The following is a 25860-nucleotide window of genomic DNA, read 5'->3' on the forward strand; positions in this document are numbered from 1 at the left end:
TTGAATGATTTATCAAGAATCAGTAGTGCAATATATCAATGATTTATTGTGCTCAGTGTTATTCATCTATGAAGACAGTATTCGGAACTCTGAGAATACTTGTTTATCTGTCTAGATAGTCAAGAATACAGTTCTTTATTGATAGCTTGTATTGCAATTACTTATGACTGTCTCTTAAATATTTTTAGCATGTTCAATATAGGTCTGTCTGTAAAATGATCAAAAGATTAAAAATCAGGTGTGATTTGGAGAGCATGCAAATTGGATGTGTTCAGCTTTTTATTTTTTCTAGGTGGATATAATGGGAAATTATTGATTGCAGATTTGCTTTTAATTGGAAATAGTATCATTTACAAACATCACTGCTGTTTACTGAATTTACATGATTCTTGTATTGTGTGTTAAGCTCCCAGTGATTCATGTAGTTAAGATGCCATCTGATGTTTTTTTCATTGATGTTTTCATTGCTCAGGAAAAAAGGGTTAAATACAACATTAAAAACAAAGCATGCATTTTACAGTGCAGTTAAGCATCTGTTGTATGTCCTTGAAATTGCATATAACAGGAAATGATGCTTTGAGATACTTTGTACAGAAACCTTGTATGAAGAACTCCTCAGGGAAATGATGCTTGAATCATTTTTAGTACCCTGGGATTCTTCAGTCCTTGAACTTGATTGTATGCATTCTGACTTCAATTTTGAGCATTGACTCTGTGGTGAAACAAACATGCAGATTTTTCAGTAAGGAAATGGCAAAATAATCTCTCATTTGCTCAATTTTATATAAAAGGGAAATAAAATAAAGCATTCATTTTTAATTCTCTTGAAATGCAAATGAGTCTACCCAGAAGACAAATCACCTTAAGGATATGAGATGTGTATGTATTCGGAACTTAATTGCTGTCATTTTTGGCTCTAAAGGAAAACTATGTAGGAACTCTGCCTTCAGTAACACATTCTTGTCAATGCTAAACATCATCTATTTCTTGCTTGCTATCTTGAATCCTTGTTTTGTATTCTGTATTTGAAAACTTTCCTTGTTCCTTTCTAAAGCTTCTCTGGCAAAGGATGTTCTGGTGGTTGTGCTGTGCTTGGACATGTCACAGGGTTACTCAACAGATGTTGACTCTTTACTTCATAATTCAGATTCTTTCTTGTCTATAGTGGTGGCTGAGAGTAGCTGTTACTGAACGTGTCTCACATTTATTAATGTTGCCTTCTTTTGTTGCCCTGTTGGCAGACCTTGCAGGGTATCCAAGGTTGGCATGAAGATAACCTTTCCCTTCTGACATGCTTTTTCAGAAATAGTGATTTGACTGGGGAGTACTGTTGTTTATGGTATCTGTTAGTTCAGCAACTTCTGTGAATGCTGAACTTTTACATGAAATGACACGGAAATGAGAGGTTATATTTTTTTCACCACAATCAAATGCTGCATCTCCCATCTCTCACACTTAGTGAAGTTCTCTGTATGACTGTATTTTGAACTCAGGTTACAGTATTTCTATATGTAAGCATCAGTGAACAGTTACACATATTAAAATTACCTTTTAACCTAATTAGGAAGGGTTTTGTCAGAAAAAAAGATGCCAAGTATATTGTAGACTTACATTTTTTCAGAGCTAAGTTTATTGCCGCTCACATATTTATAACAATAGCTATTTGCGTATTAACATTTTTTCTGTTGTGTGATACCTGTGGTTGCTCATTATTATTGTTCAGAACTCTTGCATCGAGCATTGGCTATATTTGAGAGGATAAACAAAAGATTGCAAGGGAATGTTAAATACATGGGTTGCTGCCTGTCACTTCATGGAGGAAATCACTGTCATATTTTAGAGGCTGATGATACTTTTTTATTCAGAGCTATTTCTTTTGCCAGCTTACTGGGATCAAAATGTTCTTACTGGCTCCAGTTTCCGCTCATATCATGAGATTAAAAGACTGAGAAGGGCTATTTATTTGTGCAGAACTGAAAAAATGCTGTTAAGTTTAGAAGCTGAACAGATTGTTGGGGAACAACTCAATAACAAACTCCATCCTTAGGCTGAAGGATTATGTGGCTTTCACCTTAATCTTTGCATTGATTGAACTTATCTTGGCAGTTCCACAGTCCTTGCTCTTTTTTTGTTAGTCATGTAATTGCAGTCTTTTCAGTTTCTCACTAATAGTCTAAAACATGAATGAAGATGATAGATGAGGGAAGACTAGGCTGAGATTGATCTTGTTTATTGCTGCTCTTCCCAAAACCTGCTGATAATCCTTCCAGACTGTTCAGAGGAGCAGAGTCTTGTCAGGATGCTTTGGATTCCCTGCACTTTTTGGTTCCAGAAGTAGCAGCAAGACCCTTTTCCATGTCTGTTTTCCTTGCTGAAGAGCAGGGTTGTTGGAGGCCTGGTCTTTGAAGCACTGGCTAGTATTTCCTTGTCTTCCCTGTTGGATATACCAAGATGTGGGTTTTCAAGGACAGACTATAGCATCTGTAGAAATGTGTCATTTCTATGTACCTGAATGCAGAGTATTATTCTGATGGATTACCTATCTCACCAAGCAACTTCAACATACTGCTTATAGTAGAATGTGTTACTGTCATTGTGGTTAGAGTAGAAATGCTTTGTCCTCTCTGTAGATGTTGGTTTGAGTTGGCTGGACCCACCTTGCCAGTAAGCATTGCAGTTTGAGATCCCAGATGTAAGACTAAAGCGAAAGGGATTATTTGGAGCAGCCAAGGGAGAAAACCAAGCAGTAAATTCTGACACGTATCAGTTAGTTCCTAAGCCACAGCAGCAGAGCTATAGGAGGACAAGAAGACTATTATTTCTGTTTGAATACCCTCTGAATAGGCTATAGGCTGTGGTATCTAAATTTGTTTCATGCATCATTGAACTAGACTATTTAGAGGAGGGTCATAAGCTTTTGCATGCTTTCTTTGTATGTCTTCTGCCTTTGATTTGAAATGCGTGTGGTGTGGCACTCACTTTTAAAATCGAAAAGGAAGATTTTATGTAAGGTTGAAAAGACTTTTTTTCATGTAATAGTATGTTTCTTGAGTCGTAGGTATATAAAATTACCCTTAAGAAAATAACACCCACATATGATGCATAAGACAAGGGATTGTAGTAGGATTGTGAAAAGAAACACACAAATAAAAAAGTCTAGTTTAGAATTCTCATATTGAAATGTTCAGAGAAAGTAGCTAAAGGTGGAGGAAGCAAAGGTGAAGTTAAAGATATGACTGGAGAAAGAGTATGTCTTGCTGAGGAAGCCTAACCACTTGGCTAAGTTCTTCAATTCTGCTTTACTTGTTTTAAGTGAGGAGATACCAGTCAAGCAAATTATGCTTGCACTGTGAGGAAAAGAGTTTTGTTACATGTGTGTGTGAGCTATGTGCACTCAGAAATGGGATCCCAGAAGACACACGTTTGTATATAAAGTAGAAAGCAAATAAAACATGCAAGCTGTACACGTTTCTTGCAGTTCATTTGGGCCTTTCACTGTTGTACTTTGATTTTCTTAATATCTTAACTTCCTTTAAAATTGAAGATTAATTCTGTGTATAATAAGACCAGAGGTGTAATGCTGTAAGGGGAGCTGCTTTTACATTATACATTTATTTTGATAAGTGATCATCAAGGTATGTTGGTTATAGGGAAAAATTGTATTGTCAAGTGCACATGAATATTTTGGGGGGAGAGGGGTTTGTTTGTTTTAAATTACCCAAATTACAATTCTTTGTGTGTCTCTCTTATTTTAGGCATCAAAAAACAAAGATGGAAAAGAGCAGAGTGAAGCTGTATCACCATCGGAGGAAGAAGAAACTTTCTCATGGCCTGGTCCCAAAACTGTCGTGCTTAGGAGGACATCTCAGGGTTTTGGCTTCACCTTAAGACACTTCATAGTTTACCCTCCAGAATCTGCAGTTCAGTTTTCTTTTAAAGTAAGTGAAATCAATAAAGAAGCACTTCTATATAGCTTTATTACACTTCTGAAGGTAAAAAAATCCAGCATGCTTGAAAGTAAACATATGTATAGATGTGCTTTCACATCTATATCCCATGTGTGTAAGGTGGCTGGGCCACTTGCTTCATTGTATGATAGATGTGCACTGATCTGGTCCAGGAAAATGCAGTTGACTAAGTCCACCTGAGTTAAAATGTGTGTTACCATGGGTAAGACCAGTGATTATTGCAGAATATGAAACTATTTCTCTGTACAATTTATTTTTATTTATTTATTTATTTAATTAATTTTTTTAAAACTCAATGTCAGTTTCATTATTTCTTTTAATAGCGATAGAATTTTGAATATTGAGAAAGGGTTTCTCTAGTGAGTTCAAATAACATTTGCTTGTTTCAGTCATCAAGTATGCAAGTTCTCATCATCCATGCTACCTCTCAGTTTTGCTTTTGCTTTTCTGCTTAGGTGGAAGAAGAGATTCTTACCAATGTGGGGAATGGGTATTGAAGCTTCACACTCTTTCCAGATAGCTAATTGACTTGTGTCTTTGCAGAAGTCTTTCATTAAAGTTGCCCTTTTTGCCTGTTCTCTGTGACTAGAAGATTTTTTTTGAAGTAGGAGAAGCTTTGCAGGACAAAGTTGGCACTTTTTTTCTACTTAACTTCATCTCTTCAGTGTGCACTTGAATGCCCAGATTCTTTGCCCTTGACAAGGAGTCACTGAAGCTAACTGGAAGTGAGACTATTGTGATAAAAGTGTTTTTGTCCTTCAACACAGGTTACAGAGTCAGCCAAGAGCAATCTCTGGTTGAATTCCAATGAGAAACAGAGGAAGGAGGGTGGAGAAGCCTTAGCTGAGCAGAATTAATTATGTGCACTTGTTAGCATCTCCCAACAACGCTATTCATGCTGAGGGTGAAGATAAACAGCATGAGCAGGATTAATCTCCTTAATTAAGAAGTGACTGGATAGGTTTTTTCCTGAATGTATCACTTGATCTCTCTGAGGAGGTCGATATCTTTTTTTCACATGCAGAAGCAGACAGGCAGAAGGAAGGGCAAGTAACAGAAAAAAGAGAAAAGATATGTCAGCCCCACTCGTCCATTTCACACCTGACGGTGTCTGAGAGAGACCTAAACAGTATGTAGTGAGCCTGATACCTGTAAATCCTGAGATGTCTTGGAAGTTCTGTCTCCCTCTTTTTCTGCAAGAGAGCTCTTAGCACCTTTTTTCTTGTTTCTTCTCCAATATGCCAGAATCTGGTTAATTCATTCCTATTTCTGTTTAGTTTTATTTGAAAATGAAAATAATGAGATTGTTTTAATAGCTGTTATACCTTTATTAGGGATTCAGATACATCTAAAGATGCTAAGATTCATTTGCACAGAGTGAAATACACCTCTTGTCAGCCTCATCCTAACATGAGGCAAATCTTGATTTTTCTGCCCTTTGATGCCTGACTAGTTTCTCAGAGCCACAGTCCTTTCATTATTCCAAGCGTCAACCTGATGATGGCACTTCCCCTATAGATCAGTCCAGAAGTCTTTTTTTACCACAGAGAAGGCTTTGTGTTCTAGCTCTTTTCCTTAGACTCCTTGCAAGGCAAGCTTTTTTGTTAATACCCACTCTTGGTTCCAATTCAGAAACACCTAGTGAAAATTTCTGCCTTGAAACTTTGGCTCCTGTTGCTTGCAGTTTGTGTGCCTGTGAAAAAGCTGTTGACAGGTCAAGTGGAATCCTCTGGGGAGAAGAGGACAAGACTCCTCACATGGGGAGAACAGTGGGTATCTGTAGAACAGAGAGCATATAATGCTACTAGACTGCAGTGTATGGTAAAGGTCACACTACAGCTGGATATTCTGTGAGAAGGGGAAGAAAAGCTTCCTACAGGCTGGAGAAGGATGCAGCTTGGAAAGCCTCTGAGGTGAATTTTCTTGGAAGCAAAGAATCCTACACTGAAGGATATATTGAGTGGAGAAGAGAGGATGTTATTTTATACATGTCTTTAATTATGCATATCTTTAATAATCTGTTCTCTGCATGGGTGTATTTGAGGTCTTGGGGTTTTATTTACTTATTAAGAAGTTCAGTGTTCTGGTTGTTAATCTAATAAAACCTGTGTTCAGTTGAAAAGCCTTTTGGTTTTAGTTTTCTGAGGGAACTCACTGCAAGGAAGAGGGCTAGGCTGAGAGTTCCAAAAGACACTTGTCTTTAATATATTAAGACCTAGTAGTACCTGCATTGAGTTATCTTCAGGACTTCGGGTGATTCTTCAGTTCTTCAGGGAAGGTGAACCTTCCCTTAATATTTCCCAGACTGATGGCACAACTTTCCCTTGGTATTTGGTAGGGAGATTTCTGTGAGGCTTTCTCCTCCTGATACTCAGAAGTACAGAGTACCAGATTTGCAGAATGAGAGTCACTTTTGTGCAGAAGCAAAGTTCAGCTTACTGTCAAGCACATGAAATTATGCTTACCTGTCCATCTCATGGATGTCTCTAAATGTTGCAGAACTTCAGCAAGGAAATCCTTGAAACACAATTGTGCAACACATGAATAAGCATGATGAGTTTCAAGAATAAAACTGGATACCTTAGTGACAAGGGAACAGTGACCTGGAAAGCTGTGTATGAAGGGCATTCATAAAACTTTATTTTCTCCATTTACATCTGGCTGGAAAACAAGCCATACTTGGTGTCATTGAAATGATTGAACATGGTTGATCATAATCAATTCAGAGAAGTATCTCTACATATTTTAATCTCAAATATCAGTATGCTAAATTTAATTTATGCTATTTATATTTTTATTGCATATATTCTATTTTATACTAGATTTACTTTCATTTAACATTCAATACGTACATAGTACTTCAGGTCGAGGCCAAATTCAGGGTATTGTGCTAAGTTCTAGTATCTTTTCATGGTTCCTGCACAAGGCAGCTAATTAACTACAAATCAAGGGTGTCTTTGTAATTTTTATTATATAAATAATTTATAAACATTATGATGAAGAACGCTTTTGGAAGAAAGTGTCTGGTAGGTTTGTTGGGAGGGACAGCCCTCTGTGAAGGACAGCGTGAAAGATGATCTTGGAAACTGTGGTTTAACACATTTCATTTTGGCAGAAGTACTTGACTATGCTTGTGTGGGGCCACACACCGAACTGGGAATAGCTGCACATTCAGGAATAACCCATTATGTATTCTCCTTGCTTCCCATGCCTCCTTTCCGTTAAGAAAGTGAATAGGGAGCGCGTGAAAGATTTCTTAAGCTAGCGTTGCAAAAAGCTTACATGAAATTATGCTGTTAATAACAGCTGTTTATTAGGATTTGTTAGCAGCACGGGGATCTTTTTGCATATGAAGTCTGTTCTCCAAGTTGAGTCAGAGAAGCAACAAAATGATAAAAGAAAACCTTCTCTTTAGGTATGGAAGCAGCGTATACTAACATTGTGCAGTGTGCAAGAGCTAAATACAGGAGGGAAAGATAATTCCAAAACATCTGTGTTATAAAGCATTCCAGTTTTAAATGCCTGAACTCACTGGCTTGATACCATGAAAAAATTGTTTTGCAGCTGTCTTTTATTACAGAGCTTTGCATAGCCAATGACAAACTGATAAACCCACTTCAGTATTTCATAAATGATAGCATCTCTTTATTAGATAACTTTTCAATTCCATCATTATTTTTGTTTGCTTGTTTAATAGCATCAAACCAGGTAGCCTTCCATGTGCATGACCCCTGTTTTCCACTATCATCTCTGATATTTAAAGTCCTAAAGATGTTTTTTCACTTGACAGATTGGGTGGAAACTAGAGACATGCAGATGCTAGCCTTCTTGAACTCTTTGCTGCTGATCAGAGTTCAAAACGAGGTGGCTGTTACAGGGCTTCAAGAGATACAGTGATAAATTCTAACAGTATTCATTTACTAGTGTGGTACTTTTACCAAAGTATAGAGCAGGCAGGGCAAGCTTAAGGTTATATTGTTTGCTGCTGTTAGAGTTTGGGTGATAGTGACAATAACGGTGGCTTTTTTTAAAGTATAATGAGTACCAATTCTTTAACTCAGTGTTTTGGGGATTTCCTGTGTTGGGTTTTTTTTTCTTCCTTAATGTTACCTTTCTGTGGTATCTTTTGAAAAGGTCCAGTAGAACTTTTGTATGTACTGCAGGAAGTGCATGGCACCTAGGAGAGACTTGTCTCATGCTCATCATTACAGTGTTCATATCCAGGTCTTAACTCTGTTTCTTCAAGTCTTTTTCTCTTCAAGTCTTTTTCTTTTGAATTGCTTGCTCAGATCTGCTTACAGTTGCTTCAGAAATATTTAATATGAAAAATATAGTGATTTGTCTTTAAATGCAAAGAGCTAGAAATGTGGAATTAATCCATTTAAAGGTAGGAGAAAATATATAGATAAAAATAACTTCTGGGATCATCTCCTTGCTCCTCTTTCCTTCAGGATGAAGGTGTTTCAGTTAGCTGAGGTGAATTGCTAGAAACACCTGCCAAATAATACATAAATATTAGTCTAAGAAATATTATTTAAATTGAAATTTTACTATGTTGTGAAAGTTAGAGTTGAGAACGAAAAGACATCTTTACATCCTTAAGCAGCTGGGGTAGTAGTAGCGCAAGCAAAACTTCATATTGCAAATTTCAGGAAGTGTACTCAGAGTTTGCAAAATACTTTGTGTCTCTTGCATATTGTTTAGCTTTGAATCCTTAGATGATTAAAGTATAAGCTTTTCTACCTGGCTTTCAGGGTGGAAACATGCTTGCAGCAACATAAAGTGTGCAGCGTCAGGCTTCATGGCAATGTTTCGAGGGTTTTGGTATGGTACATTTGTTTTCAGATAATGCTATGTTGTTTCTGTGGGAAGGTTTCATAAAGCTGCTTAGTTGTTTTAACACAGGTATAACTCTGCATCGTCAGAATGAAAACCTTAATTCTATAAAGCTGAATATTTGTAAAAGTGCAAGGTAACAGAATGCAGACTTAATCTTACAAGTTCACTGCAAGTCTTTGTAGCTGATAGATGCCTGTGCATTTTTTTTTCCATTTATTGATTTTTTAACATGAACTCTTTCTTTTTCCTTAGGATGAAGAGAATGGGAACAGACAAGGTATGTCTTAGTTTCATTCTTTTGCAGATCCAATATGTTGAGCACTTCAGCTGTATAATACATTTCAGTAGCTATCTGAGAATTTGAAATGTATGATCACTTCAGTGTTACCATCAAGCTCACAGAATTTCATGACACTGGAGGAAAAGAAAGAAAATACCTGTATTTTATCTTCACCCGTTTAGTGTAGGTGTTTGTTGGACACTATGTTAATTAAAATGTGCTTTATCACTTCTGTGCTGTGCTAAATAACACCTTGTTATGTATATGTCAAGAAGACAAGAAACCTTTTTAGTACTAAAGTTTCCCACTCTTAATGTGATCTGCATGCAAGATCCAGAGTTATCTGTGCGAAGTACTATTGTAAAGGGTTTGAGACTCATGGATATATTTATATACATGCATTTTAGAGTGCTTGAGAGCAGTCAGTGTGAAATTTTAATTTTGCTGCAGCTTACTCTAATAAAAGCAACACATTAAGTATATAAAACCTCATGTAGGTTGTGATGGTAAAAATGATCCACAGAAGTGGTATGCAACTGGTCTAAAAACAAGATAAAAAATGTTAATCCCATTAACTTCATGATGCATTCTTCAGTATTTAATAGCACTGATCTAACTTACTTCCTCAGTTTTGATACTCTTACATACACTGAAGAGATCCATGAAACATGCCTCAGTGATGTCAGATAAGATGTGTGAACAAAATTCTTGCCCTTGATTTAGGAGGGATGGAAAAATCACTTATTTCAAGGTTATGCCTATCAGTCATGTGTTCCATCCTGTTGCCTCCCTCCCCCCTCAGATACTCCCCTCTCAAATTGCCTGTGTCTTCCCTTAATTCACGAGTTAACTTTTTATTAATTTGTGCTACATTTCAGTCCCACTTAATTTAACTTCCTGTTTGGTATTCAGCTACTTTTTCATCCACAGTCCCTTTTGCTGATATCTTACTTTTTCCTTTAAAAAGTGAAAAAAATGTGTTAAGTAAGGAAATGAGGTTTTCAGGTTGAGAGCCCTGTCCCACTTTCTGTTCTTCCTAGTTTCTCATGATGGTAAGACACACAGTGGAGATGGGATTAGCTGCATATACAAGTGTAATGTGCTTCTGTTTATGATTCATTGGGCAGCGCTGTGCAATTCAGCGAGGACAGGCCTGTTCAAAGGCAGGACCTTTGCTCAGACAGCATAGGGCAAATGCTTGTTTCACTGGTGGGTTACAATTTTCTTTAAATTGTAGCAGAGAATGGTACCTAGTTTCAGTGTACTTTTAAAAATCTCATTTGTTGGGAAGACAGAGAACATGTCTCAACTTTTGTTTCAGGTTTTGAGGGCTCTTTTTTTGTGTAACTGTGATCTATTAGAAGCTTTCTGGGATATATGAATTTGCTTGAACTTTCTTACTTTTCTGTTGGAAGCAGGTGAGTTCGTACATTTCATCCTCTTTTTACTCAGCTGTCATCATCTGCTTGTTAAAACAGTGAAGTCAGTATTTCCCTATTACTCATCACCCCCTGTTCACTCCCCAAACTTGTAACCTCCTTTGTGCCTTTTGGCATATAAAAATAAAAAGCATGATCTTTTAGGAAGGGAAAGGAGTCAATCCTCTGAGCTAAACCAGCATGGAAGATACCACTGTGGTCTGGAAAAGGTTCCGCAGTATACTTCTCACATGGAGCACTGGGTCAGCTAAAGATAAACAGACCTAGATTTGTATCTAAAATGTTACCAGAGATCTGTTTTTCAGTAGAGAAACAGCAGTAAACAAATATATTCAATTTGCTATGAGAGCGGTGCAGGTGGGAGCAAGATTGCTTTCTAGAAGTTTTTGTGTAGCTACTTAAACTATGAATCATAGCTCAACTATTGCTTATTTATAGCAGCGTAGTACCTTGTATGCCTTGAAATACAGATTAGAGGGCACAAAGTGCTCTGGGAAGATAATATTCTCATTAGCAGGCGACGAGGTTGGACTTGTGCTCCTGGAAAGGGGAGATATGACTTTGAGATGAAGTATGTAGGTGTCAGTAGAACTTAACCTGCCAGTTTTGTGTATTACACCTTTAAACATAACAAAATGAGACAAAGTCTGTAAGACATTTTTCTTCAGCATTTAGCCTGATCTTTGGGGGTGGGAGTGAATGGAATGTCTGTTTACATTGCTATAAATCGTTCCCCTTCCCAAATGAGGTGTGTACGTAGACTGTGAGGAGAAAACCAGGAAAAGCATATCTCACTTTTCATGTTCACAACCATCGTGTTAATTTAGCAAAAGTGGATATAACAGAAATTCTGTGAAGGAGTATCACAAGGATTCTTAAAATAATTGGCACTGGAAGATCAGATCGAGCTACTTTGGAGCAGCAGGAAGCTGTGTGTTTGGCTGCTGGCTGTGGCTGGAAGGGTCCCTTGGTGCTAAAGCACCAGGTGCTTCCATTGCTTGAGGAAGAGCATACTGCTGGGCTGGGTGCAGTGCATATGTAGTGCAGAGGAGCCATCTAGTGGCAAATTTCATGTCTTTGCTTTCAAATTTGGTGGGAAAACTTGCCTATGTGAAGCTGTGTCTTAATTAACAATGAAAGTCTCTTAATGATAATAATTTTTCTTTTGAAGTTTGTAGATGATAATTCGCTTAATTCACTTGAGCTTTCCTTATGAAGCTAAGAGGATTTGAGCTTTCCATTTTTGTAAAGCAGTGTGCGCCTGTGCAAAATTGTCTTTTATCAGTTTTGAGTGAAGGTTTCTAATTACTTGCACTTTCCACTTTGCCCTTCTCACAGTTTAAGCTTACCTTTAGAAGCTGAGATTTTTATCAGGTTCAGCATTTGCAGGTTTGAGTAGGTGAGTATGGAGAAGAGCATCTCTATTGCTATTGCCTTTTATTGAAAGCACTCGAATATTTTTTTCAAAGGAGCCAAGTACCTAATTAGGCCTAGGGGGCAGAAGATAAAAGGATGTACTAGGTTTGATGTATTCTCACAGTGGCATAAATATTTTTATCTGGCTTTATGTTCTGGTATAGAATTTTAGGGCAAGTTTCTTAGTATATATTTAGGTTGTGCTCCTGGCTTGCATTAATCTTGCTTTTGGTAAGCAGTAAGATTTCAAAGCATTTAGAATAAAACATAATGCAAATTTGTTCAGCCAAGCTCTAAACTGGGAATGAGACAGGAGGGAAATGATAGCCAAAAGCAAGTAAAGGAAGTGGTGGATCAGGTTGTCAAGCAAAGAAGTTAGGATGCCATGGACAGGAGACACTTAATGGTCAGCAGTTGGGACAGAAGGGGACCACCTCAGTGTATTCATGTAAAAGAATGCTGACAGAACAATATGATGGGGAGAGCTCCCATGTCTTTTTTGAGTGCTTCTCTGAATCCCTTGTGCACTCAAGCAGCATGGGGAACAAGCAGGTGAAATTGAAGGTCTGCATGCAGTTGCAGGTGGGATAGCTTGCAGTAGCTGGCTAGAGTGCTGCAGTGGATGAGGACATGCTCTTTGGGAAGAACAGGTTGGGAGAGCACAGAGGCCAAGTTGCCTTTGTTCTCAGTTTGTATAGATATGTAGAGCTCTGGCTTGGGATGGATGGGGAGCCAGTTTAATGTTCATGGTCATGATTTGCAAGCAGACCCACGTAGACAACATTTTGATGGGCATCTGCTACAGACCACCTGATCAGGGAAGAAGCAGATGAGGCTTTCTTAAGACAAGCAGTGGAAGCTTCACATATGCAGATCCTGCTCCTTATGGGGAACTTTAACACACTTTACCTGCTGGAAGGTCATCATTGCAGATTTACCCTAAAAATTTTGTAGTTATTTGAAAGGTTGCTGTTCTTTTGTGCTTTTACTCTCCAGGTTGATGACCTTAAGCAAAGCTATTAAAATGTTTTTCTAACAGGTTGAAGATGCAGATCTTTGTTTATGGGTTCTGTTGTCACTGCCTGGAGACTTTGATCAGCTTCTACTGTTTTCTTGAGAATTTCTGTTATACTGACCAGCCTGTATTAGCTTGGAGTTTTTTTCTAGAGTTGCTCTATTTAAAAATTTCATTTAAAAGATCTCACAGATGGAAGTCTCTCAGGAAAGCAATGTAGGACTATTTGGAGACAAGCTGAAAAATACCTATATCTATATCTATGAAAAATAGTAATATTTCATATTAGAAACTTTCACTCTCAACATGTGATAAGAGGTATTGGAGAAAGCAATGTCCATTGCCATGCTGTCTCCATGCCATTTCATTGTGCACTTAATACAGTGGATGTAGTGTTGTCCTTTAAAGACTTCCTGAAGCAAAATACACATTTAGTGCATATTAAATGGGTTGGTCATTTATTGTATCTTGTCCTAAACCATGTTCTTCAAAAATGTTTAGCTTGTGTATCATGATTAAATGCATTGTGAGAACCATATAGAAATAGTCTGAAAGAAATTTCATCTTTCATATGGGAACTTATTTTATGTTTAATACAGTGCCTGGAAATCTAGTATAATTATAGTTCAGTATCTGTCTTTTTTTTAATATGGTATTCTTGCTATTCTCCTATTTCTGTGTAGAAGTATCTATAGCAACTAGCTGCTTATCTTCCAAAGAAAAAATAATGAAAGGCACCTTAGGTCTATTGCGCAGTGTCCTCTTCTGTAGAGACTGAGCATATGCTTCCTAATGACACTTCAGACATCTGTTTTCACCGAGGTTTCTGGATTGTCAATTTTTGATCAACAGGCTATTTTTTTAAATGTTTCTATGGGTTACAGTTTCTACCTTCAGTAGTCTAAGATAAATAGTTCCAGTGTATGACCTGAGCTCCTTCAGCTCTGTGCAACTCTGGTTTGATGTTGTAGAGCCGGATGGAAAAAAACCAAGGAAGAGGTTTTTTTATTCCTTGCTACAGCTTGCATAATGCCTCGAGTATTTGACGTTTCCTTTCTTTCAGCAGACTGATTTCTGTGATGTAGTTTGTGCTCTCCCAGGAGTTAATTTAATCCCACGTATTTTAACATTATCGTCTGTCAGCTCAGTCTGTTACAAAATAAACTAATTGTGCCTGTGATAATGGAGCAAGGGAATGAATGTGGAAGCAAGTATTTGGCAAGGTCACAGGTTGCTGGGATGATATGGTCTAAGGTATATTATAGTGGAATTAGGAGTCAGAAACAAGAGGTATGTAACACTAATACTTTAGGATAGTGCCACAGTAAATTGTCCTTTTTAACGGATTTTTAATCCACCTCCATTTTTTAACACTAAATGTTGAGAGTGTTGAAAGAGGGCTCGTTTAAATTTTCCACTGAGGCCAAAACCTGAGGATTTCTTTTTCTCTTAAAATACATCCAAAATGTCCAGCAAAATGGCCTTCCAAGTTATCACATATGTAACATTTCTGAGTGACTGCTGTTGAGTTTACATCTTTGATTTTTTAATAAAAATGCAAAGTGCTGTGTAATTTCTGTGGATTTAAGGGAGAGTCTGTAGGTTCACTAGAACAGATATGAGTTGAATGGCTATGCATTTATCTAAGAGCTACAGTAAACCCTCTAGACTGCTTAATCATAGGTGAAGTTTTAAACTTGAAAAGGTTTTCTTTCAGGTTTGAGAGAATTGAAAAAACTTGTAATAATATTGGCAAATAATGCAAAGAGAAAGCATGGTTTTGAAGAGTTTGTAGTTAAAGTTACATGTTTGCCATAACAGTGCCAGATTTTTTTTCTTTCTCCCCTCCCCACTCCCCATCCCCCCCCCCCAAGGTAGAATTGAGGTTTTATTAGTCAAATGGTTTAAGAGAAGAGTGAGCAAAAGAAGAAATGCCATCTTTTGAGTTGCCTGATCAAAATGTCAGAGGTGCTTTGAGCAATAACAGAGGGTATTTTTCCTCTATCACAGAGTTGAATGCCAGGTGTTTCTCCCCTAAATGACTCAGCAGTGCTATTTGACTTGTTTTCATCCTCTTTTAGAGGCTCATCCCTGGTGCTGTATTTTCCTTTTTTCCTTTTTTTTTTTCAGTTCTTGCTTGACAGTGGGTGCAATAAGCTCTGTCAGGGCTGGCCTGGGACCTTTGGGCTCCTCTGCAATGGATTGCTAGTGGAGAAATGCTTACTATGTATGAAATTCGGTTTGCAGATTATAAAATCTAGGATTGTCTTTAGTTGGACTCTCAGTTAAATGTAATCCTAACAGTTTTGTGATTCATGTTTAATTAAATGGAAACTCTGTTAATATGTTTAAGTACTGCTGCACTGTCAGCCGTCTGAGTAGCTTGGGAAATTATTAGCATATTTTTGATTCAGAGTTCATATAGATCTTTCTTTATCTGTATGTACTTGTCCTCCTTTGCCTAAAAGGTGTCCCAAGAATCAAGTGCCACTCAGCACTGTTGCATCAGTGGAGTTCACATGCCTTTGCTGTCCGAAAGCATACTTGTAGATCTTCATGTTGAAGAGGAATGTTTCTTGCTCTTGAGTCCAAGATGTACATAAGAGCCTGTCCTAATTTACTAATTTGAATTTTTTTATGGCATTGGTAATTCTTTAATATAAAAATAATAACCACCCTTTTGCAGTCTGCTGAGCCTAGGGCCAGGAGTAAAAATACTCTGCGTAAGGCTAACAAAACTGTAGCCTTTATTCAGTTCCTGTGTTATGAGGATTTCAAAGGACAGATCAGCTTCCCTGGGCAAAGGATTTTTTCTTTTTTCTCCAGGAAGAGAAGAAATGGCATGTTTTTAAGCATCTGATTTTTAAGGGAGACTTTGTAAGGAAGTATGTATTGCACTGTCTCCTGCAACACTTGCAGGTTTATGCTCTACGGGTCATGAAGACAGCAATAGTACTTTGGTGTGGGGTTTGGTTGGTTTGTTGGTTGGTTGGTTTCTTTTGTGGGTTTTTTCCCCTCTTCAAAATGTAAAGTTTCTTTGTCAGAGGTGTCCTTTGTGTAGTCTTTATGACTTGGATCTTTTTATCTGACTGTATTGTATCAGAAGGTTAATAACAAAAGAGAAGTGATGTGTTTGCTGTTTTGTAGTGTTTAGGTAGATTTGGTAATATAACTTCTGCCATGTCATTTGGTTTTCCAGGGAGCTCAATCCCTGGCAGTGTTGAAGGCTAGGTTGGACAGGACCCTGGGCAGCATGGTCTAGTGTGAGGGGCCCCTGGCCATGGCAGGCTGGCTGGAACTAGATGATCGCAAGGTCTTTTCCAACACTAAGCATTCTGTGGATCACGGAGCAGTATATTAATACTGTCTGGTCTGCAGAGAGTAGCTGAAAAACTTAACTCAAGGTTACTGCATTTGGTAGTACTAGTTATGTTCCCTATGTAGCAGCTGTATTCCAAACTAGCATTTTAGGGGATTGAGTTAGAATTGGCACCCAGGTAAAACTGATTTCTTTGTGAAGTAAGGGGAATTAGAAATTTTGCTTTATATGACCCCCATCTAAGTAAACTATGAATGCTATCAACTCTTAATTTTACAGCTCTGTTTAAGGGTAGTGGTTTTTTTAATATTCCCTTTTATTAAAGAGAAAGAGAATTATATTATTAAACACTAATCTTATAATTTTATTTGACATGACAGTGTTTGTATTGGCTAGGAAAAATTTTGTTGCAGTAAACTGCTTTTCATTGTATCTTGCATTTGATTTAGAAGTTCATGCTTCCTCAGATTACTTTTCTTACTTTCAGTTGCATAGACTAAAGACTATTTGATTTTTTACTACTCTTGTTTAAGCCAGTGAATTTTTGCCTCGAGCCTCCTGTATACGTGGTGATTCATTTTTATTTCCTTATTTCTTATGATGCTGAATGGCTGAAGTAAAACTTCAAATAACAGTTTGCCTGCTCTTAAGTTTTGTTTTCGTTTTCGTAGCATCACTTAAGGGAGTAGTTGTACTGCACAGAACATTTTAGTTTTCTGTCAATAAAACTACCTTACTTGCCTGCACAGTAACTTGAGTTTTATTTTTTCCTGACTGGTGACCATTTACCTCATACTTGAGATCTTTCTGTGCTAACAAGACTGATAAAGGAAAAGACATCTTGATCTTTATGGACTCTTTTTCAGTTTCTGGTCAGCTAACTTGGGTACTTAGCAACTTTATGTATTTCTGTTTCTTTTACTGCCCTTACGAAAGACTGCACCTTTGCTTATAGCTGCATTTATGGAGAAATGAAGTAAACATGAAAGTCTTTTTCACAGAAATTGTGCTTTTCATCTCTGCTGCCTCCTTGTGTACGTGAGTGTTCCTGGCAGCTCGCACTTTCCCCTGTTTTGTGTGTGTGTGTGATGGCTGGTTTTTCACTTGCAGTTGAAGATTTGGTAGAAACTGTCTCATTTTGTGCTAGCTTGCAATGTAATGCTCAGTTGTAAAGTTGTTTACAAAAGTAGGGAGGAGGTAAAGTAATACACAGTAATGAGCACTGAAAAAGCACTGGCAAATAAGACTACATGTCTAACAGACTAGTAGTATGAGCTGCTTTACGGCTAATCATTGTATCACCTTGTAAGGAATTGCTGGTGTGTTCCAAAAAATTAGGCCTTTCAGTATTAGAAAGGAAAATTGTGAATCTGATCTGGTACTATGTAGTGCAGAGCTGGAGAGCTTAGTGTAAAGGTTTCACTGTGATAATCTGCTCTAGATGATGGACTTTAGAAGGCGGGGAAGTTTAGGCTCACATTCTGAGCAGCATCTTTCTTTTGCCTGATGATTGGGTACAAAAAGGACCCAATGGAGATTCAGGCACAATTAAACTGAAGTGTAGCAATTGTTAGATTTTGAGACATTAGGCAAGTTACCACATTGTGCGTTTTACTTGGAGTTTATTTCTGTAATGATTGAGTGCACATCCACAAGATTTATACCCCATCAGTTGGTCTGAAGAAAGTATTGTTGGCTTCTGCTGTCAGAAAATACTGTTTAACTTCATTTGCATTTCAAACTCAAAATATAAATGTGTACTTTGAAGCTATGTATTCAAGAAAGTTCATTTATATGTTACTGATAGGAAAAAGTTTTGGCTTGTATTCAAATATGTAAAAGAGAAATGAAGAACATGTACTCATCTACTAAAGCTTGGGAGGCCTAGCTTTTCTTTTTGTCTTGTATGTGGATGTTACTGAGCTGTAAAATGAACCTGACAATGTAAATAACACTTTAAACCTTTCATGCCAATTTTTTGCTTCTAAATTGATCTTTACCTTCAGGGTGGGGTTTCACCTTTTGGGGAGGAAGAATGACTGTTCAATATAGTGTCCTTCTGCATGTAGGACAAAGAACCAAATTTAATGCCTAATTAGCTTTCAGAATCAGTCTATAAGATAGCTGTGAAAACCTGAAACAAGAGCCTATGGTGCTGAAGAGCCTCTTGGTGTAGCTAGCAGGTCGGTCAGAAATCGGATGCTTAGGGAAGCCTTCAGTCTCTGGTCTTTATAAATTGGTACAGTTTTCCCCTCTTACCTCGGAAGTGGGAAGTGTATGAAAGGTATTCTGTGTTGGATGTTGAGCAGAACTAGCTGGATGTTGAGCAGAAGTAGCCTTATCTGCTTGACCTCTTGCTTTGCATGTTCAAGTATGGACAAGACATGAAGTAGCAGTTGAGTGTTAAGCAAACTGGCAGTAGGCCACCAACTTTTTTTTTTTTTTTTGGAGGAGCATTTGTAAAGGAAACTGAGGTAGCCCTTTGGTGTTTGAGTTACGAGACATTAAGTGTTATAAATGAAATGTGCCATGGGAGCTGCATTAGTTTTATTTTTCTTGACACTTCTGGAATTGTATATCTCTTCACTAAAAGGTTGAGTGGCCATACTGGGGGAATGGTTGGTGGTCCTGTGTAAGGTTGTATATCTTGTAAGCCATTGAAGCAACCTTTTGTTCATGGCATCTGGGTAAATTATACTTGGATCTTGTCTAAACTTGTTGAAACATTACTGCCTCTCAGGATGAGTCCCTCTCATGTGGTCAGTGTCTACTTAATTTATCAGATTAAAAATGACAGATACTAGCTTTGGTTCACAAAGAGCATTTTGTACGTCTTGTAGCTGTGTCCTGCTAATAAAATTTTGAAGTATTTGGGAACTGAGCTGCCAGCTGGAGTTTCTTGATTTATAATTCAGTTGCTTTGGATATAGCAATTACCTGATTTTATCCAATCAACTTTCTGATTGTTCTCTACCAATCTGGAGTTATTTTGAGAAGGTCATTTAGCACCATATGAGTAAGCCATCTTGTTCCACTGTTTTATGGTAAAATGACAGGACACTGAGGGTCTGCCGAATGAAGGCAATAGGCTAAAATATGTATTTGAAAAATGTGAATCAGAGAGAGGTCTGGTTTTGGGGAATTTATCAAAACTCTTCAAATAATGAGCTTTTTTCCACATAGAAATTGAATCAAAAATGTACTGTAAAAGTATACTGGGAAGGCAAGGATATAGAGCTGTTATGGTTTTTAACTACTGTAGATTAACTTCTACTTTGTGTATATATGGATACTACATATACTACAGTACATGCAGACATTATAATTTGCTTTGAATTCTACATTGCTTTTTGCGTTTTGATAAATCTTCAAGAAAATGTTAGACTTTATCTTGGAGCATCTGGAAAACAGTGTTAGAAGATCAGTTTCAGTTCCATGTGGGCTGTAAGCCAATGTTATGTGTTTTTTTCCCTTCTAAGGAAAGATACAAAAATTTTATTTTTCAGTTTACACTACGAGTTCTTACTCAGCTTGTCTGGGTTTATATCTTACGTCTGATAGCAGTCCAGAAGAGAAAGCAATCATTCTTACTGAATAGTGTAAGCATCAGCATGGGGATGAAATGAACCTGAAAAATACTACTTACTGGAACATATTCACAAGTTTAAGCTTGAGATACACCTCTTCCCCTCCTCCCCCCCCCCCCCTTTTTTTTTCCCCAGCCACATAAAAGCTATTTAGTATAGTTGCGTCGAAGACTCCTAGTCTCTCTTCCTTCCCTCAAACAAATTGATCCGGAGTCTTCAGTATAATGACGAACATGGCAGGGTTGCATTTCATAACAATTCTTAAAGTGAAAACATTTGTAATGCAATATAATGGAATGTTGTTAACAGCTATACTCTCTTCCCCAGGGAAACAGAGAAACAGACTGGAGCCAATGGATACCATATTTGTTAAACAAGTTAAAGAGGGCGGACCTGCTTTTGAAGCTGGACTGTGCACAGGTACTGCTCTTCCGTAACACTGATGGCATGCTTGTGTATGTGGTGTAAATTATATAATATGGTTTAAGCTTCTACACATTGTTCTATCTTCCCTTTAAACACATAGTTCTTTCCTTTATAAGTACAAAACCTCTCTTAAATTGTTCTCCAGTTAATCTCACAGGCACCATTGTGTTCTCTCAGGAAGTGTTGTATAAGATATATTAAGGCATTAAAGCCTTAGTCTTTTTGGCTTATTATCTTTTAAAAAAATAATAAGTAGTACAAGATAAAATGTGAGGAGAAAGTGAAAGGGGAAGAAAACAGTACCTTTGAGCTCCTATTTCTTTTGCTTTGTGACAAGTTAATAACCTCAAAAAATTTAGATTTTTGTCCTTTAAATTATTCCGCCTTCTTAAATCAAGTGGAAACAATCCATGTTTATATCTTATAAAATTTTGTTCAGTTGTTTGATTTAATTGAACTGGAGAGGAGAAAACTTGGGTTTTTGTGAAGTGCCCGGTACTTTGTCACACCTTTACTTAAATGTTGAAGGGAAAAAAAAAACTATGTTAGAATGAGAGGTTTTACAAATGTTAATAAGTTATATAGATGGGTGTCTGCACAACACAGGTTTCTGTTCTTAAAAATATGGCAAAAGGTAGGTTCTGTGAAAGGATTGTGGTTGCGTTGACAATGAGATGTTATTTTCTTCTTTGAAAACAGTTATTTACATGCATTTGACTGGAATAGGATTTTGTATGTTTCTTCTGAAAGAAATACAAAGGTTCTAGAATGTTCAGAGATTTAAAAACAGTGCTGGATCTTCCATGTACAGAATAAGGCATTTTTCTTTTCTAACTCCTCCTTAAGTAGATATTCAGGAAGGGGCTTCTTTGGCATTATTTTAATGCTGTTATATAAAGAAATGTTTTGGCTTGATAAAGTGCAGCATATGTTGAAGTTGTACAAAGGAGCCATGTTAATTTTCACTCTGTTCAGTGTTTGCCAAATTGAAAGACATGAAATCTGTAGAGAATACTTTATTTTTAGGCATAGAAGAGATTTTTAGGAGCTGAGGATAAAGAACAGAAAATAATTTTTTAAATTACCAGAATATTCTTCTTAAACACATTGCTAGGAGCAGTTATATCTAATTAGGTCATGCCGCTGTTTCTTGCTGGAAACTTCAGGGTGAAATATGTTGCTATATCTGTGTCTTGAAATAAGATTATAAAACACTCAGGGAATAATCAGCCAGGTGGATTGCTTGGCCTCTGATACAGACACTGTATACATTTCTTACTCTGTAGAATCATCTTTGTGGTTTTCTTTTATTTTTTTAATTTCAACTTGGTTTTGTTTCATGGTCACACTAATGGAAAAAAAATAGTAAAAAATACCATATTAAAATACAGCCAGCCAGATTTCCCATGTCTTGATCTTCATGCTGTTTTTTACGTCTTTCAAGAAATCTGGAGAGGAACTTTTTACCAGGGCATGTAGTGACAGGACCAGGGGGAATGTTTTAATACTGAAAAAGGGTAGATTTAGATTAGACATTAGAAAGAAGCTCTTCAATATGAGGGTGTTGAGGCAGTGGAACAGGTTGCCCAGAGAAATTGTGGCTGCCCCATCCCTGGCCATCTCCAAGGCCAGGTTGGATGGGGCTTTGAGCAACCTGGTCTAGGGAAGGGTGTCCCTGCCCATAGCAGGGGTTTGAGACTGAATGAGCTTTAAGGTCCCTTCAGCCCAAACCATTCCTGATACTGTCTATTTGCAAGAATATAAAGAACTAAAAGGTGTGTGGAAAGGGAGGTGTTGTGTGTGTTCAGATTAATTTCTAGTTTGATCAGAGGTATCTAATGGAACACCAGGTTGATAGCTGTTAGAAAAAGCCTTCATGCTGAAGTATCCCTTTTTGACCTACAGGAACTGGCTTTCCCCTTTAGGTATTCCTGAAACTGAGCAAAGTTGTATTTTTCACAATCGTCTGTTCCCATTTCTTTCATGTAACCAGTTCTGCACTGTCCCCCACACAAGATTTTTGACAGGTTCATTGGATGTATATTTCAAGTAGGCTTGTTCCACTCCCGTGTGTAACCTAGTTTGTTTCTTTGAAAAAACGCCAAACCTGTACAAGAATAGATAAGATCATATGGCCTACTTTACAGATGTTCCTAATTACAGTTTTTAGTGGAAATACTGAATAAAGATCTACATCCATGGGCAAGTTCAGGAACAGCCTGGAAAAGAGCCAGTTTTCAGTTCCAGAGAAGGATCTGATGTGTTCTGAGGAAGTCTTGCCATAGGACCTAGCAGGACATGGTTCAGAGCTTCTAAATAAGAGTATTTTTTGGCACAAACTAAAGCATTTCTTTTTCCTGCAACTTTCTGAAAGGATTTACTTTGGTGTTTTACTGAGCATTTAAAAATTAACTTCGTATTCATTAAAGTCCAATTTCTCAGCCTAATTGCATAAGGTATGTGTGTGGGAGGCATAAAGTTTGCCATCCATCACAGGTGCCTGTCAGTCATGTAGGTTGCTGGCAAGCACTGAATGTTGCCACCAGCCTTTCTTTCATTGCTTAAGAAGCGAAACACAAAACTCTTTGGGGATTCAGGTGAAGAAGAGGGTAGTAACAAGCTGATGGAAGTGCATATGTAAACTGAAGCTTTTCAAAATACCTATTCTTTATTTCTCAGAAGGAAGACGTACAGAATTGCAGTATTTGCTGCTATTAAAGAACATGTATAGAGCTACACCTGGCAGTGTTCTGATGTAAAGTTTGGGTTTATTTTGAGATTAAGTGCTGGAATGAAATGTCTACTTACAATTCATTTAAGAATTAGGCAGGGTTGGCAGTATATGTTGCCATACATCAAAAACTTTATTTTGAAGCCTTTACTTTGAGCTTTTCTGTAGCTTACACCTGCTTGTGGTTTTCTTTCTACGAGTTTCTGGGTAATTCAGTTGGAAGGGTAGAATGAAATACCACACCTGAAAATGTTCTGAGAAAGGAGTAGAAATTTGACGTTCTGTATAAAGTTACATGTTATTTTATTGTGCATCTTTTGTTTTCTTCTTTTTTTTATTTTGAAAGATGACTGACTTTAGTTTAATGTATTGGTGATCTTGAATATCATGTGGTATGGACGTACAAAATGAAAATTATCAAAAAATGTCTAGACAAATTAATTGAAGATAAAACTTTCCATTTTTCAGGTGACAGAATTATAAAAGTCAATGGAGAAAGTGTTATTGGGAAGACGTATTCTCAAGTCATTGCTTTAATACAGAACAGGTAAGATAATGTATTTAATTATGTGCCACATTTTTTGTATATTAAGCAGGAAACAACCACATGATGGCTCTGAAAAAGTCACTGTATTTTTAAATTTTCCTTAATACACACTGTTTTACTATTTCTGTTTTCATATACTTATTGAATACTGAAAAAGGTTTGAGTATGTGTGTGCTGAATTGTGCCCACAGTCTTTATTTCCGTACTTGTCCCTTGTTAGTAAATCACACTGAGTGTTACAGAGGAAGCTTGTTTGAACTTAAAATAGGACAATTAGGTAGATGCATACCACGTGTCAATTTAAAAACAACAGCAGAAAAATGTCTTTCTTATGAGATGTTAATTAGAAATCAGCATATCTGGTAAAGGAAAAATGTTATGCTAGTGCACACCTGCAAAACGTCTGCACTACATCTTGGCTTTCCTCTCTTTTGCAGTAAGTGATGAGCCTTGCAGAGTTGAGGAAATGCTGATATTTACTTGCTCCTGCAACTTGCAAGGGCTAGTTAAATCATGTCCATACATGAATCTAAACACTCCTTTTCATGCCTCATATCTGCCTTCATTTTTACAGTTTTCTTGGTGCCAGTTTCTCTTCTATAGCAACAAGTTTCCAGTATAATAATGTGTTATCTAGAAAGATGTATTATGATTAGCATACAGAAATGTTCTCTAAATACATCTCATGTCACATTGTATTTTTAGTAAATCTTCACACATTAAGACTCAGGTATGCTTACAGTTATAGTATGAAAATGAAGGTCCTGATATTACAGTTACAGTAGAGTCTTAATTCAAGATTTCATTCAAAATAAATATATCCTTGCCTTTTTTTTTTCTCCTCCTTTTTTTTTACCTCTTCAAAGTTATGGTAGCAAGGTATAGTGAAATGTTTTTTGTGTCATTAGTACTTTCTCTAGAAGAGCTGAAAAGATGAGGTCTGTCTTGTTTTAATAACCTTTCTTGGAGGTAATACTAGCCATGTATTGTTTTTTCATTTCGTATTTGTACAAAAAGAACTATTGTACAGTAGTATATACCCAAGATAAGGGATTTTATTTTACATGCCCAACAGGTGCATCAGTCAGTTAATTCAGAGATTAGGTTGGAAGGGACCTTAAAGATCATCAAGTTCCAACCCCCTGCCATGGTTGCCCCATCTTTAATGGCCTGTGTGGCCAGAGATTCTTAACTGTAGGTCTCCTTGTGTATAAAGTTTTATTTTCAACCTTGTGACAGCACATGGCAAACTGGCTCAGCAGAATGCAACCCCTGCCCACTGTGGATAAACTAGGGACACCTGAACAAGGCCTTATCAGTGGTTATCTAGTGCATCTAGGAATGGCATAGTGCACTGCTGCATCTGTCCCTCTAATTTCCATGAGTGCAGAGAAGATGAAGGGATGCCATTGTTAGGAGAGAAGAACAATTTGTTGCCTTGAGCCAGATGTATACATCACAGAAGATGGTAACAAAAGGTCATGTGTATCTTCGAGTGTTTTATGCAGAACATATAACCATCAGGAAGTCTTCAGCTGGACCTCTTAAGATAAACAGATAAATATTAATCCTGATCCATAGGGAGAACCCAGACCCCAGATCAGGTGTATCTTCCTTGTAGGCAATACTTCTTATGTGACTGAAGAATAATCTCTCTAATTCTTTTATTGAAAATGGTATTTTTATGCTCAGAGCAGTTTGTTCTGCACATGTGCTGCCATTTCCTGGCAAGTAAAATTACATCATGGTGTATACTTGTTTTAGCATGTTGTTCCTGCATCGGCATAGCCATTCTGGATCAGACTGATGATCTGTTTATGTCAATATCCTCTTTGATAATATCCAGATATGTATTCTTAAGACTGTGAAAACACTGAAACTGTTACAGAGTGGTATTTGGTCATGTAGTACTAGCCCACTTCCCAGAAATCCTTGGTTTAGGAACTTGCAGAAGCAAAGGTCTTATCTGCATCACTTGATTCAATAGGTCTTGATAGGTTGGTCTTGCACAAGCTCACTTTTGAGTGAACTCTTTGTACTGAAAAATACCCATTGACACAGTTCTTGCTGGTTTGTGTCTCAGTTGATCTTCCATCAAGCACACCTTAGTTTCTTCAGTAGGCTTTGTGCAAGCAACTTGCTGAAAGGCCTTTTGAAAGGCTGAGTTGTCTGTTGAAATATCCTTTATTCATAACTAAAGACAGTTTTATGTTTAGTCTCAGTATGTTCTGTGATGGTTTTCTAGGCATTTTAATTACTGAATTTTTAATTCTCATTTTCAGTTGCCCTTCCA

At 37.3% G+C, this 25860-nt stretch overlaps 1 protein-coding gene across 1 annotated transcript in view; it reads left to right on the forward strand.

Moving 5' to 3' along the window:
- The first annotated feature begins 3755 nt into the window (after window positions 1–3755).
- The window catches only part of ARHGAP21 (Rho GTPase activating protein 21), a 62736-nt gene continuing 40631 nt past the window's right edge, over window positions 3756–25860 (forward strand). The window contains exons 1-4 of the mRNA XM_013129995.3: window positions 3756–3938; window positions 9060–9084; window positions 20191–20283; window positions 23489–23567. Of these exons, the coding sequence (XP_012985449.2) occupies window positions 20217–20283; window positions 23489–23567 (146 nt within the window). The 5' untranslated portion in view covers window positions 3756–3938; window positions 9060–9084; window positions 20191–20216. The remainder of the gene's footprint in view (window positions 3939–9059; window positions 9085–20190; window positions 20284–23488; window positions 23568–25860) is intronic.

The sequence above is a fragment of the Melopsittacus undulatus genome, chromosome 1, assembly GCF_012275295.1.
Source record: "Melopsittacus undulatus isolate bMelUnd1 chromosome 1, bMelUnd1.mat.Z, whole genome shotgun sequence".
NCBI lineage: Eukaryota > Metazoa > Chordata > Aves > Psittaciformes > Psittaculidae > Melopsittacus > Melopsittacus undulatus.